The sequence below is a fragment of the Salvelinus namaycush genome, chromosome 18 (genome assembly GCF_016432855.1).
Source record: "Salvelinus namaycush isolate Seneca chromosome 18, SaNama_1.0, whole genome shotgun sequence".
NCBI lineage: Eukaryota > Metazoa > Chordata > Actinopteri > Salmoniformes > Salmonidae > Salvelinus > Salvelinus namaycush.
The window spans coordinates 9,937,364-9,951,850 of NC_052324.1; the positions used below are offsets into that span (position 1 = coordinate 9,937,364).

The 14,487-nt window shown below is 47.2% G+C and overlaps 1 protein-coding gene across 1 annotated transcript in view; it reads left to right on the top strand.

The window, feature by feature from the left end:
* Positions 1-14,487, top strand: part of LOC120062675 (fibrinogen C domain-containing protein 1-like) — a 158,513-nt gene that overhangs the window by 32,550 nt on the left and 111,476 nt on the right. The window contains exon 2 of the mRNA XM_039012722.1: positions 3,114-3,599. Within this exon, the coding sequence (XP_038868650.1) occupies positions 3,114-3,599 (486 nt within the window). The remainder of the gene's footprint in view (positions 1-3,113; positions 3,600-14,487) is intronic.

Genomic DNA, 14,487 nt, shown 5'->3' on the forward strand with positions numbered 1-14,487 from the left:
GACAACCATTTGCCTCATGTAACGCAACACGTCCTTCAAATAGAGTTTATCAGGCTGTTGATTGTGGCCTGTGGAATGTTGTCCCACTCATCTTCAATGGCTGTGTGAAGTTGCTGGATATTGGTGGAACACACTGCCGTACACATCGAACCAGAGCATCCCAAACATGCTCAATGGGTGACATGTCTGGTGAGTATGCAGGCCATGGAAGAACTGGGACATTTTCAGCTTCCAGGAATTGTCTAGAGATCCTTGCGACTTGGGGCCGTGCATTATCACTCTGAGAAAAACGAGGTGATGGCGGCGGATCAATGGCACGACAATGGTCCTCAGGATCTCATTATGGTAGATCTGTGCCCACACAACGCCATACACGTGGTCTGCGGTTGTGAGGCCAGTTGAGCGTACTGCCAAATTATCTAAAACGACGTAGGAGGCAGATTGTTGATGAGAAATGCTCTGGTGGATATTTCTGTAGTCCGCATGCAAATTGCATCCTCCCATCTGTAGCATTGTGTACATTTTAGAGTGGTCTTTTATTGTTCCCAGCACAAGGTGCACCTGTGTAATTATCATGCTGTTTAGTCAGCTTCTTGATACGCCACACCTGTCAGGTGGATGGAGTATCTTGGCAAAGAAAAATGCTCACTAACAGGGATGTAAACACATTTGTGCACAAAATCTGAGCGAAATGAGCTTCTTGTGCATATAGAACATTTCTAGGATATTTTATTTCAGCTCATGAAACATGGAAGCCACACTTTACATGTTGTGTTGGCATGCTGACTGCAGGAATGTCCACCAGAGCTGTTGCCAAAGAATTTGCTTGTTTCTCTACAATACCATAAGCTGCCTCCAACATAGTTTTAGAGTATTTGGCAGTACATCCAACAGGCCTCAACTGCAGACCACGTCTAACCATGCCAGCCCAGGACCACCACATCTGGCTTCTTCACCTGCAGGATCATCTGAGACCAGACACCCGGACAGCTGATGAAACTGTGGGTTTGCACAACCAAAGAATTTCTGCACAAACTGTGAGAAACCGTCTCAGACCCCTTGACTTTTTCCACATTTTGTTACGTTACGGCCTTATTCTAAAATGGATAAAATAGTTTTCCCCCTCATTCATCTACACACAATACCCCATAATGACAAAGCAGAAACAGGTTTTTAGAAATTAGTGCAGATTTATTAAAGATAAAAAATGGAAATATGACATTTACATAAGTATTTAGACCCTTATTTTCAGCGATTACAGCCTTGAGTATGATGGTATAATGCTACAAGCTTGGCACACCTGTATTTGCGGAGTTTCTCCTATTCTTCTCTGAAGATCCTCTCAAGCTCTGTCAGGTTGGATGGGAGGTGTCGCTGCACATCTATTATCAGGTCTCTCTAGAGATGTTCGATCGGGTTCAAGTCCGGGCTCTGGCTGGGCCACTCATGGACATTCAGAGACTTGTCCCGAAGCCACTCCTGCATTATCTTGGCTGTGTGCTTAGGGTCGTTGTCCTGTTGGAAGGTGAACCTTCGCCCCAGTCTGAGGTCCTGAGCATTCTGGAGCAGGTTTTCATCAAGGATCTCTCTGTATTTTGCTCCCTTCATCTCTCCCTCAATTCTGACCAGTTTCCCAGTTCCTGCCACTGAAAACATCCCCACAGCATGATGCTGCCACCACCATGCCTCACCGTAGTGATGGTGCCAGGTTTCCTCCAGACATGACGCTTGGAATTCAGGCCAAAGAGTTCGATCTTGGTTTCATCTGACCAGAGAATCTTGTTTCTCATGGTCTGAGTCTTTTCATTGCCGTTTGGCAAACTTCAAGCGGGCTGTTATGTGCCTTTTCCTGAGGAGTGGCTTCTGTCTGGCCACTCTACCGTAAAAGCCTGATTGGTGGAGAGCTACAGATATGGTTGTCCTTCTGGAAGGTTGTCTCATCTCCACAGAGGAACTCTGGAGCTCTGTCAGAGTGACCAACAGGTTCTTGGTCACCTCCCTGACAAAGGTCCTTCTCCCCCGATTGCTCAGTTTGACCAGGCGGCCAGCTCTAGGAAGAGTTTTGGTGGTTCCAAACTTCTTCCATTTAAGGATGATGGAGCCGACTGTGTTCTTGGGGACCTTCAATGCTGCAGACATTGTTTGGGTACCCTTCCCCAGATCTGTGCCTCGACACAATCCTGTCTCGAAGCTCTACGGACAATTCCTTCGACCTTATGGATTGGTTTTTGCTCTGACATGCACTGTCTACTGTCAGACCTTATATAGACAGGTGTGTGCTGTCCAATCATTTGAATTTACCACAGGTAGACTCCAATCAAGTTGTAGAAACATCTCAAGGATGAACAATGGAAACCTGAGTTCAATTTCGAGTCTCATAGCAAAGGGTCTGAATACCTTTATTAAAAAAAATCTAAAACCTGTTTTCATTTGGTCATTGTGTGTAGATTGATGAGGAAAATGTTATCATTTTTAGAATAAGCCTGTTACGCAACAAAATGTGGAAAAAGTCAAGGGGTCTGAATACTTTCTGAATGCATTGTATGTCACCCATTGAGGATGTTTGGGATGCTCTGGATCAAAGTGTACAACAGCTTGTTCCAGTCCAGCTCGTTCCAGTATATCCAGCAACTTCGCACAGCCATTGAAGATGAGAGGGACAACATTCCACAGGCCACAGTCAACATCCTGATCAACTCTATGCGAAGGAGATGTTGCGCTGCATGAGGCAAATGGTGGTCACACCAGATACTGACTGATTTTCTTATCCAAGCCTTTACCCTTTTTCTTTAAGATATCTGTGACCAACAGATGTATATCTGTATTCCCAGTCATGTGAAATCCAGAGATTAAGGCCAAATTTATTTATTTAAATTGACTGACTTCCTTACATGAACTGTAACTCAATAAAATCTTTGAAATTGTTGCATGTTGCGTTTATCTTTTTTGTTCAGTGTAGTGTGACTTTGCTTATAAATGATTTGTGAAGCATCTATGTAGTGCTTATGAAGCCTTTAGGATTTTTCTATAAAACCTGTATAAATTGTTTGTGTAAAGTCGGTCCTAATCTCATGCTATTCTCTCCTCTCTGTGTCTCTCACCTGTCTCCCCAGAGGATGGGCTGTAGCTATTTCCTGTGCACCATTCTGTTCTTCGTGGCCGTCCTCCTGGCCATCATGGCAACTGGTACCATCCTACTCATGAACCACTACCAAGCTCCACCCCCCGGCACCAACGACGGCCCCCCACTCATCTCCACCAACCACGACGAGGGCAACGCCCTGGTGACGGTTGAACGGGGCGATGGTTCGCGCATCAACATCTTCATCGACCCCAACTGCCCCGACTACAACAACAACTTCATGCGGCTGGAGGCCGTGCAGACGTCGCTGCTCCACTCTCTGACCGGCCATGACACAGACCTGAAGTCAGTGAAGGGCCAGGACCGAGCCCTGCTGGTGAAGCTGGCTGAGGAGGTGGCCATGCTATCGGGCCACGCCAGCCAGCTTAAGTTGGAGTACGAATCTCTGAGGCGAGGCCAGGGGAACCTGGGACAAGAGCTCAACACTCTGCAGACGGAGCAAGGCCGGCTTATCCAGGTTAGAGGCCTTCCCTAAAAGCTCCATAGGCCCCAAAGCCCCATTCCACCACTGACCCAGTGAATGTGGGAGTTTAATGGTTTCTTTTCTTAGTGTATTTTATCCAAGGCGACTTCCACAACTCTACCATTTGTTTTCTAGCTGAGTATGTTCTGTACTGGAGTAAACCTGTCACACCCTGGCCTTAGTTATCTTTGTTCTCATTATTATTTTAGTTAGGTCAGGGTGTGACATGGGGAAGTATGTGTTTTTGTATTGTCTAGGGTGTTGTATGGTTTAGAGGGTTTAGGAGAGTAGATGGTTTAGTGTTGTGTGTAGGTGTCTAGGAAAGTCTATGGTTGCCTGAATGGGTTCTCAATTAGAGACAGCTGGTTATTGTTGTCTCTGATTGGGAGCCATATTTAAGGCAGCCATAGGCTTTAGCTGTTGTGGGTAATTGTCTATGTGTAGTGTTTGTGTCAGCACTATTTGTATTTATAGCTTCACGGTCGTCTGTTTGTTGTTTTGTTTCGTTTTTTCCTTCTTATAATAAAGAGAAGATGTATTTTTCACGCGCTGCGCCTTGGTCCAATCTCTCACCCAAAGACGATCGTGGACAGAATTACCCACCAAACCCGGATCAAGCAGCGTGACAAGCGGCAACAGGATCAAGGCATCAAGGATTCATGGACATGGGAGGAGATATTAGATGGAAAGGGACCTTGGGCACAACCGGGAGAATATCGCCTCCCTCGTGAAGAGCTGGAGGCAGCGAAAGCCGAGAGGAGGCGATATGAGGAGGCAGCACGGAGGCAAGGCTGGAAGCCCGCGAGTACTACCACAAAAATTTCTTGGGGGGGGGCTAAGAGGTAGTGGGCCGAGGGCAGGTAGGAGACCTGCGCCCACTTCCCAGGCTAACCGTGGAGAGCGGGAGTACGGGCGGACACCGTGTTACGCAATAGAGCGCACGGTGTCTCCTGTACGTGTTCATAGCCCGGTGCGGGTTATTCCACCTCCCCGCACTGGTAGGGCTAGATTGGGCATTGAGCCAGGTGCCATGATGCCGGCTCAACGCGTCTGGTCTCCAGTGCGTCTCCTCGGGCCGGCATACATGGCACCAGCCTTACGTATGGTGTCCCCGGTTCGCCTACATAGCCCGGTGCGGGTTATTCCACCTCCCCGCACTGGTCGGGCGACGGGGAGCATTCAACCAGGTAAGGTTGGGCAGGCTCAGTGTTCAAGGGAACCAGTACGCCTGCACGGTCCGGTATTTCCGGCGCCACCTCCCCGCCCCAGTCCAGTACCACCAGTGCCTCCTCCACGCACTAGCCCTATGGTGCGTGTCTCCAGCCCTTTACCACCAGTGCCTAAACCACGCACCAAGCCTCCTGTGTGTCCCCAGAGTCCTGTGCGTCCTGTTGCTGCTCCCCGCACTAGCCCTGAGATGCGTGTCCCCAGTCCGGTACCACCAGTTCCGGCACCACGCACTAGGCCTAATGTGCGCTCCCAGGGTCCAGTATGCCCTGTTCCTTCTCCCCGCACTAGCCTGAAGGTGCGTGTCCTTAGCCCGGTGACTCCAGTTCCGGCACCACGCACCAGGCCTACAGTGCGCCTCATCCGGCCAGAGCCATCCGTCTGCCCAGTGCCATCTGAGCCATCCGTCTCCCCAGCGCCATCTGAGCCATCCGTCTCCCCAGCGCCATCTGAGCCATCCGTCTCCCCAGCGCCATCTGAGCCATCCGTCTGCCCAGTGCCGTCTGAGCCATCCGTCTGTCCCGAGCCATTAGAGCCGCCCGTCTGTCCCGAGCCGTCAGAGCCGTTAGTCAGTCAGGAGCCGCTAGAGCCATTCGTCAGTCAGGATCTGCCAGAGCCGCCAACCAGACAGGATCTACCAGAGCCGCCAACCAGACAGGATCTGCCAGAGCCGCCAACCAGACAGGATCCGCCAGAGCCGCCAACCAGACAGGATCCGCCAGAGCCGCCAACCAGACAGGATCTGCCAGAGCCACCAGCCAGCCATGAGCAGCCAGATCCGTCAGCCAGCCATGAGCAGCCAGATCCGTCAGCCAGCCATGAGCAGCCAGATCCGTCAGCCAGCCATGAGCAGCCAGATCCGTCAGCCAGCCATGAGCAGCCAGATCCATCAGCCAGCCATGAGCAGCCAGATCCGTCAGCCAGCCATGAGCAGCCAGATCCGTCAGCCAGCCATGAGCCGTCCAGCCAGGATCCGCCAGAGCCGTCATCCAGCCAGGATCCGCCAGAGCCGTCATCCAGCCAGGATCCGCCAGAGCCGTCATCCAGCCAGGATCCGCCAGAGCCAGCCAGCCAGGATCCGCCAGCCAGCCAGGGTCCACCAGAGCCAGCCAGCCAGGATCCACCATCCAGCCAGGATCCGTCCCTCAGTCCGGAGCTGCCGTCCCTCAGTCCGGAGCTGCCCCTTATCCTGGTGCTGCCCCTTATCCTGGTGCTGCCCCTTATTCCAGTGGGGTTAAGTTGGCGGGTGGTCAGTTGGAGGAGGCTACGAAAGCGGGTAGTGACTATGGTGGGGTGGGGACCACGACCAGTGCCAGAGCCGCCACCGTGGACAGACGCCCACCCAGACCCTCCCCTAGACTTTATGCTGGTGCGCCCGGAGTTCGCACCTTAAGGGGGGGGTTATGTCACACCCTGGCCTTAGTTATCTTTGTTCTCATTATTATTTTAGTTAGGTCAGGGTGTGACATGGGGAAGTATGTGTTTTTGTATTGTCTAGGGTGTTGTATGGTTTAGAGGGTTTAGGAGAGTAGATGGTTTAGTGTTGTGTGTAGGTGTCTAGGAAAGTCTATGGTTGCCTGAATGGGTTCTCAATTAGAGACAGCTGGTTATTGTTGTCTCTGATTGGGAGCCATATTTAAGGCAGCCATAGGCTTTAGCTGTTGTGGGTAATTGTCTATGTGTAGTGTTTGTGTCAGCACTATTTGTATTTATAGCTTCACGGTCGTCTGTTTGTTGTTTTGTTTCGTTTTTTCCTTCTTATAATAAAGAGAAGATGTATTTTTCACGCGCTGCGCCTTGGTCCAATCTCTCACCCAAAGACGATCGTGACAAAACCAGGTTATTTACTGTGCTCAAGGGCTCATAACTGCACTATTCTCCATCTGAATTTCAGGCCACCAACCTTCTGGTAAACCTTCTGATAACTATGTATGTAGGCCTACCATTTAATGCTTGGCTCTACTGCTGCGTAAACTGATGAAGCCCATATACACTGAGTATACAAAACATTAACACTTGCTCTTTCCATGGCAGACTGACCCGGTGAATACAGGTGAATGCTACGATCCCTTATTGATCTAATTTGTTAAATCCACTTCAAGTCAATGTAGATGAAGGGGAGGAGACAGGTTATAGAATGATTTTTAAGCCTTGACAATTGAGACATGAATTGTACGTGTGCCATTCAGAGGGTGAATGGGCAAGATAAAATATTTAAGTGCCTTTGAATGAAGTATGGTAGTATGTGTCAGGCGCACTGTTTTGTGTCAAGAACTGCAACACTGCTGGGTTTTTCACGCTCAACAGTTTCCCCGTGAGTATCAAGAATGGTCCACCACACAAAGGACATCGAGCCAACTTGACACAGCTGTGGGAAGCATTGGAGTCAACATGGGCCAACATCACTTTGGAACGCTTTCGACACCTTAAGAGTCCATGCCCCGAAGAATTGCGGCTGTTCTGAGTGCGGGAGGTATTCCTAATGTTTGGTATACTCAGTGTATAGTGTATGAAGATTTTTGGTTTGAGTAATAACATGAAGGTTGATCTCCCGTCCTTCTCACACTCCCTACTACAATCTAGCTTCACCAGACTAGATTAACCTACAAGAAAAGTGTTCCTGTGTTTAGGAAAGTTGGTTCAGATCACAAGCCTCATGTTCTCCAACTCTTAATAGAGGTCGACCGGTATTGTCGGTTCAGCTCTTTTGACTTGAACAGTTGTTTTTTCCCGTTCAGCACTTAATTCAAAGTCACTCATCCGATCAATTCTGAGCATGGTAAGAATGAAATGAGTTGTTTTCACATAATCTGCAATATCGCACTGACAGCCTCACAGTGAGAGGAGTTCCTTCTCAAGTACCTGTGTAAACATTTTTTCGAAGGCCCCCACACACACAGTACATACACACAATTATTACTGTGAGTTTCTCACTGAAACAAAATACACCATTGTAAACTGATTAGATGTACGGAATGTTAGAACATGCTAACGAAATTACAGTTAACGAAAATGTACGCTTTATCCAGTATAAACTAATGTACAGTGGCTTGCGAAAGTATTCACCCCCCTTGGCATTTTTACTATTTTGTTGCCTTACTACCTGGAATTAAAATAGATTTTTGGGGGGTTTGTATCATTTGATTTACACAACATGCCTACCACTTTGAGATGCAAAATATTTTTTGTGAAAAAAAAAAGAAATGAGACCAAAATAAACAGAACTTGAGCGTGCATAATTATTCACCCCCCTAAAGTCAATACTTTGTAGAGCCACGTTTTACAGGAATTACAGCTGCAAGTCTTTTGGGGTATGTCTCTATAAGCTTGATACGTCTTGCCACAGAGATTTTTGCCCATTCTTCAAGGCAAAACTGCTCCAGCTGTTTCAAGTAGGATGGGTTCAGCTTGTGTACAGCAATCTTTAAGTCATACCACATATTCTCAATTGGATTGAGGTCTGGGCTTTGACTAGGCCATTATAAGACATTTAAATGTTTCCCCTTAAACCACTTGAGTGTTGCTTTAGCAGAATGCTTGGGGTCATTGTTCTGCTGGAAAGTGAACCCCTGTCCCAGTCTCAAATCTCTGGAGACTGAAACAGGTTTCCCTCAAGAATTTCCCTGTATTTAGTGCCATTCATCGTTCCTTCAATTCTGACCAGTTTCCCAGTCCCTGCCGATGAAAAATATGCCCACGGCATGATGCTGCCACCACCATGCTTCACTGTTGGGATGGTGTTCTTGGGGTGATGAGAGGTGTTGGATTTGTGCCAGACATAGCGCTTTCCTTGATGTCCAAAAAGCTACATTTTAGTCTCATTTGACCAGAGTACCTTCTTCCATATGTTTGGGGAGTCTCCCACGTGCCTTTTGGCGAACACCAAACATGTTTGCTTACTTTTTCTTTAAGCAATGGCTTTTTTCTGGCCACTCTTACGTAAATCCTAGCTCTGTGGAGTGTACGGCGTGCATGGCTATGGACAGATACTCCAATCTCCGCTGTGGAGCTTTGCAGCTCCTTCAGGATTATCTTTGGTCTCTTTGTTGCCTCTCTGATTAATGCCCTCCTTGCCTGGTCCATGAGCTTTAGTGGGCAGCCCTCTCTTGGCAGGATTGTTGTGGTGCCATATTCTTTCCATTTTTTAATAATGGATTTAATGGTGCTCCTTGGGATGATCAAAGTTTCAGATATTTTTGTATAACCCAAACCTGATCTGTACTTCTCCACAACCTTGTCCCTGACCTGTTTGGAGAGCTCCTTGGTCTTCATGGTGCCGCTTGCTTGGTGGTTTCCCTTGCTTAGTAGTGTTGCAGAATCTGTGGCCTTTCAGAACAAGTGTATATATAATGAGATCATGTGACATCATGTGACACTTAAATAAAGTCCACCTGTGTGCAATCTAACTAATTATGTGACTTCTGAAGGTAATTGGTTTTCACCAGATCTTATTTAGGGGCTTCATAGCAAAAGGGGTTGAATACATATGCACGCATCACTTTTCCTTTTTCTGATTTTTTTAGAATTTTTTGAAACAAGTAATTTTTTTCATTTCACTTCACCAATTTGGACTATTTTGTGTTTGTCCATTACATGAAATCCAAATTAAAATCCATTTAAACTACAGGCTGTAATGCAACTAAATAGGAAAAACGCCAAGGGGGAGAATACTTTTGCAAGGCACTGTAGATCCCTTCTTCTGGAGTTTTCCAATACTGTAAATGGAGGTCCCTCCTCTTAATGTATTTTTCCTGCTCTTATATGGTGTTTATAAACTCCTCATTTGTAATTCTAAAAAGGTCAAATGTACAGTATTATGCTCAAACAAAGGACACAAGAAAATATAGTTTTGTGAATAAACAAATTAATAGGTTTGTTCAGGATAATAATTCAATTGTACAAAATGTGTTTTTTCTTTTCAAATGATCAAATAACCAAACATTAACAGGGCTTTCACATTTTTATATTGATATAGGTATTTAGCATATTAATATTACACAAAATCAACAGAAAAATGGTATTGTATTTCACATTCATGGGAGGAAAATACATGCAATGACTGAAAAACGTGTACAAAACTTCAGCCCGGGGCTCAATGCGATCCACCAGTCATTAATTATGCTAATGTTCTGACCTGAGTCTTTATAGTCAAATGATGGTACATGGCATGGAAGATTGTTCAGATTTTGGATTTTTTGGTATTTTATTAGATTCCCCATTAGCTGTTGCAAAAGCAGCAGCTACTCTTCCTGGGGTCCGCACAAAACATGAAAAATAATACAGAATGACATAATACAGAACATCATTAGACAAGAACAGCTCAACGACAGAACTACATATATTTTTAAGGCACAGCCTACATATCAATGCATACACACAAATTATCTAGGTCAAATAGGGGAGAGGCGTTGTGTGCGAGGTGTTTCTTGAAACCAGGATTGCTGTTTATTTGAGCAATATGAGATGGAAGGAAGTTCCATGCAATAAGGGCTCTTTATAATACTGTATGTTTTCTTTAAATTGTTCTGGATTTGGGGACTATGAAAAGACCCATGGTGGCATGTCTGGTGGGATAAGTGTGCGTGTCAGAGCTGTGTATAAGTTGACTATGCAAACAATTTGGGAATATCAACACATTAATGTTTCTTATAAAAAGAAGAAGTGATGCAGTCAGTCTCTTCTCAACTCTTAGCCAAGAGAGACTGGCATGCATAGTATTTATATCAGCCCTCTGATTACAATTAAGAGCAAAATGTGCCACTCTGTTCTGGGCCAGCTGCAGCTTCACAAGGTCTTTCCTTACAGCACTGGACCACATGACTGGACAATAATCAAGATGAGATCTGCAGAACTTGCTTTGTGGAGTGTGGTGTCAAAAAAACAGAACGTCTCTTTATTACGGCTAGACCTCTCCCCATCTTTGCAACCATTGAATCTATATGTTTTGACCATGACAGTTTACAATCTAAGGTAACGCCAAGTAATTAAGTCTGCCAAACTTGTTCAACAGCCACACCATTCATTTCCAGATTCAGCTGAGGTCTAGAACTTAAGGAATTATTTGTACCAAATACAATACTCTTAGTTTTAGAGATGTCCAGGACCAGTTTATTACTGGCCACTCATTCCAAAACAGTCTGTAACTCTTTGTTAAGGGTTTCAGTGACTTCATTAGCTGTGGTTGCTGATGTGTATATGGTTGAATCATCAGCATACATGGACACACATGCTTTGTTTAATGCCAGTGGCAGGTCATTGGTAAAAATAGTAGAGGGCCTAGAGAGCTGCCCTGCGGTACACCACACTTTGCATGTTTGACATTAGAGAAGCTTCCATTAAAGAAAACCCTTTGAGTTCTATTAGATAGATAGCTCTGAATCCACGATATGGCAGAGTTTGCTAAGCCATAGCACTTAAGTTTCTTCAACAACAGGTTATGGTCAATAATATCAAAGGCTGCATTGAAATCTAACAGTACAGCTCCCAAAATCTTATTATTATAAATTTCTTTCAACCAATCATCAGTCATTTGTGTCAGTGCAGTACATGTTGAGTGCCCTTCTCTATAAGCATGCTGAAAGTCTTTTTAATTTGTTTACAGAGAAATAGCATTGTATTTGGTCAAACACAAATTTTTTCCAACAGTTTGTTAAAACTTCTCACGAGTCACCATCCCGGATCCGGGAGCATCCTCATCAGTAAAAAAGCTGACTAGCATAGCCTAGCATAGCGCCACAAGTAAATACTAGCATATAAATATCATGAAATCACAAGTCCAAGACACCAAATGAAAGATACACATCTTGTGAATCCAGCCATCATTTCCGATTTTTAAAATGTTTTACAGCGAAAACACAATATGTATTTCTATTAGCTAACCACAATAGCAAAAGACTCAACCGCATATTTTCACAATTTTTTTACTGCATAGGTAGCTATCACAAAACCGACCAAATAGAGATAGAATTAGTCACTAACCAAGAAACAACTTCATCAGATGACAGTCTTATAACATGTTATACAATAAATCTATGTTTTGTTCGAAAAATGTGCATATTTCAGGTATAAATCATAGTTTTACATTGCAGCTACAATCCCAAATAGCACCGAAGCAGCAAGAATAACTACAGAGAGCAACGTGAAATACATAAATACTCATCATAAAACATTTATGAAATATACATGGTGTACAGCAAATGAAAGATAAACATCTTGTGAATCCAGCCAATATTTCAGATTTTTTAAGTGTTTTACAGCGAAAACACAATATAGCATTATATTAGCGTACCACAATAGCCAACCACACAACCGCATTCATTCACCGCAAAGGTAGCGATCGCAGCAAAAGATATACAATTATTCACTAACCTTGACAAACTTCATCAGATGACAGTCCTATAACATCATGTGTCACGTTCCTGACCTGTTTCTGTTAGTTTTTGTATGTGTTAGTTGGTCAGGACGTGAGTTTGGGTGGGCAGTCTATGTTTTGTGTTTCTATGTTGGTTTAATGGGTACCTGATATGGTTCTCAATTAGAGGCAGGTGGTTTTCATCTCCTCTGATTGAGAATCATATTAAGGTAGGTGGTGTGACATTGTTTGTTTGTGGGTGGTTGTCTCCTGTGTCAGTGTATGTTACGCCACGCGGGACTGTTTCGGTTTTGTTTGTTCGTTCGGTTTTTTTGTAGTCTGTTTTCCCTGTTCGTGCGTTCTTCGTGTTACATGTAAGTTCTTACGTTCAGGTCAGTCTACGTCGTTTGTTGTTTTGTATTATTCAAGTGTTCTTCGTGTTTTTTGGTTTTGTTTATTAAAAATCATGTCTTATCACAACGCTGCATTTTGGTCTAATCCTTGCTACTCCTCTTCGGATGAGGAGAAGGAGGAAGCCCGTTACAGAACCACCCACCAAACCCGGATCAAGCAGCGGGACCACGAACAGTGGTCCACGAAAAAAGGATTGCAGGATTTCTGGAGTTGGGAGGAAATCATAGAGGGAAAAGGACCCTGGGCTAAGGTGGGAGTGAATCGCCGCTTTGAGGAGGAGAAGGAGGCAGCCACAGCCAAAAACCGCAGATATGAAGGTACGCGGCTAGCAAGGAAGCCCGAGAAGAAACCCCAAAAATTTCTTGGGGGGGGGGGGCTAAGAGGTAGTGGGCCAAGGGCAGGTAGGAGACCTGCGCCCACTTCTCAGGCTAACCGTGGAGAGCGGGAGTACGGGCAGACACCGTGTTACGCAGTAGAGCGCACGGTGTCTCCTGTACGTGTTCATAGCCCGGTGCGGGTTATTCCACCTCCCCGCACTGGTAGGGCTAGATTGAGCGTTGAGCCGGATGTCATGAAGCCGGCCCTACATATCTGGCCACCAGTACGTCTCCTCGGGCCGGCTTACATGGCACCAGCCTTACGCATGGTGTCCCCGGTTCGCCTACATAGCCCGGTGCGGGTTATTCCACCTCCCCGCACTGGTCGGGCGACGGGGAGCATTCAACCAGGTAAGGTTGGGCAGGCTCAATGCTCAAGGGAGCCAGTACGCCTGCACGGTCCGGTATTTCCGGCGCCACCTCCCCGCCCCAGCCCAGTACCACCAGTGCCTACTCCACGCACCAGGCTTCCAGTGCGTTTCCAGAGCCCTGTTCCTCCTCCACGCACTCTCCCTATGGTGCGTGTCTCCAGCCCAGTGCCTCCAGTTCCGGCACTACGCACTAAGCCACCTGTGCGTTTCCAGAGCCCTGTACACACTGTTCCTTCTCCCCGTACTCGTCCTGATGTGCGTGCCCTCAGCCCGGTGCCACCAGTGCCGGTACCACGCACCAGGTCCATAGTGCGTTTTGAGAGTCCAGTGTGCCCTGTCCCTGCTCCCCGCACTAGCCTGAAGGTGCGTGTCCTTAGCCCGGTGACTCCAGTTCCGGCACCACGCACCAGGCCTACAGTGCGCCTCATCCGGCTTGAGCCATCCGTCTCCCCAGCGCCATCTGAGCCATCCGTCTCCCCAGCGCCATCTGAGCCATCCGTCTCCCCAGCGCCGTCTGAGCCATCCGTCTGCCCAGTGCCGTCTGAGCCATCCGTCTGCCCAGTGCCGTCTGAGCCATCCGTCTGTCCCGAGCCATTAGAGCCGCCCGTCTGTCCCGAGCCGTCAGAGCCGTTAGTCAGTCAGGAGCCGCTAGAGCCATTCGTCAGTCAGGATCTGCCAGAGCCGCCAACCAGACAGGATCTGCCAGAGCCGCCAGCGAGCCATGAGCGTCCAGAGCCGCCAGCCAGCCATGAGCGTCCAGAGCCGTCAGCTAGCCATGAGCGTCCAGAGCCGTCAGCTAGCCATGAGCGTCCAGAGCCGTCAGCGAGCCATGAGCGTCCAGAGCCGTCAGCGAGCCATGAGCGTCCAGAGCCGTCAGCCAGCCATGAGCGTCCAGAGCCGTCAGCCAGCCATGAGCGTCCAGAGCCGTCAGCCAGCCATGAGCGTCCAGAGCCGTCAGCCAGCCATGAGCGTCCAGAGCCGTCAGCTAGCCATGAGCGTCCAGAGCCGTCAGCCAGCCATGAGCGTCCAGAGCCGTCAGCCAGCCATGAGCGTCCAGAGCCGTCAGCCAGCCATGAGCGTCCAGAGCCGTCAGCCAGCCATGAGCGTCCAGAGCCGTCAGCCAGCCATGAGCGTCCAGAGCC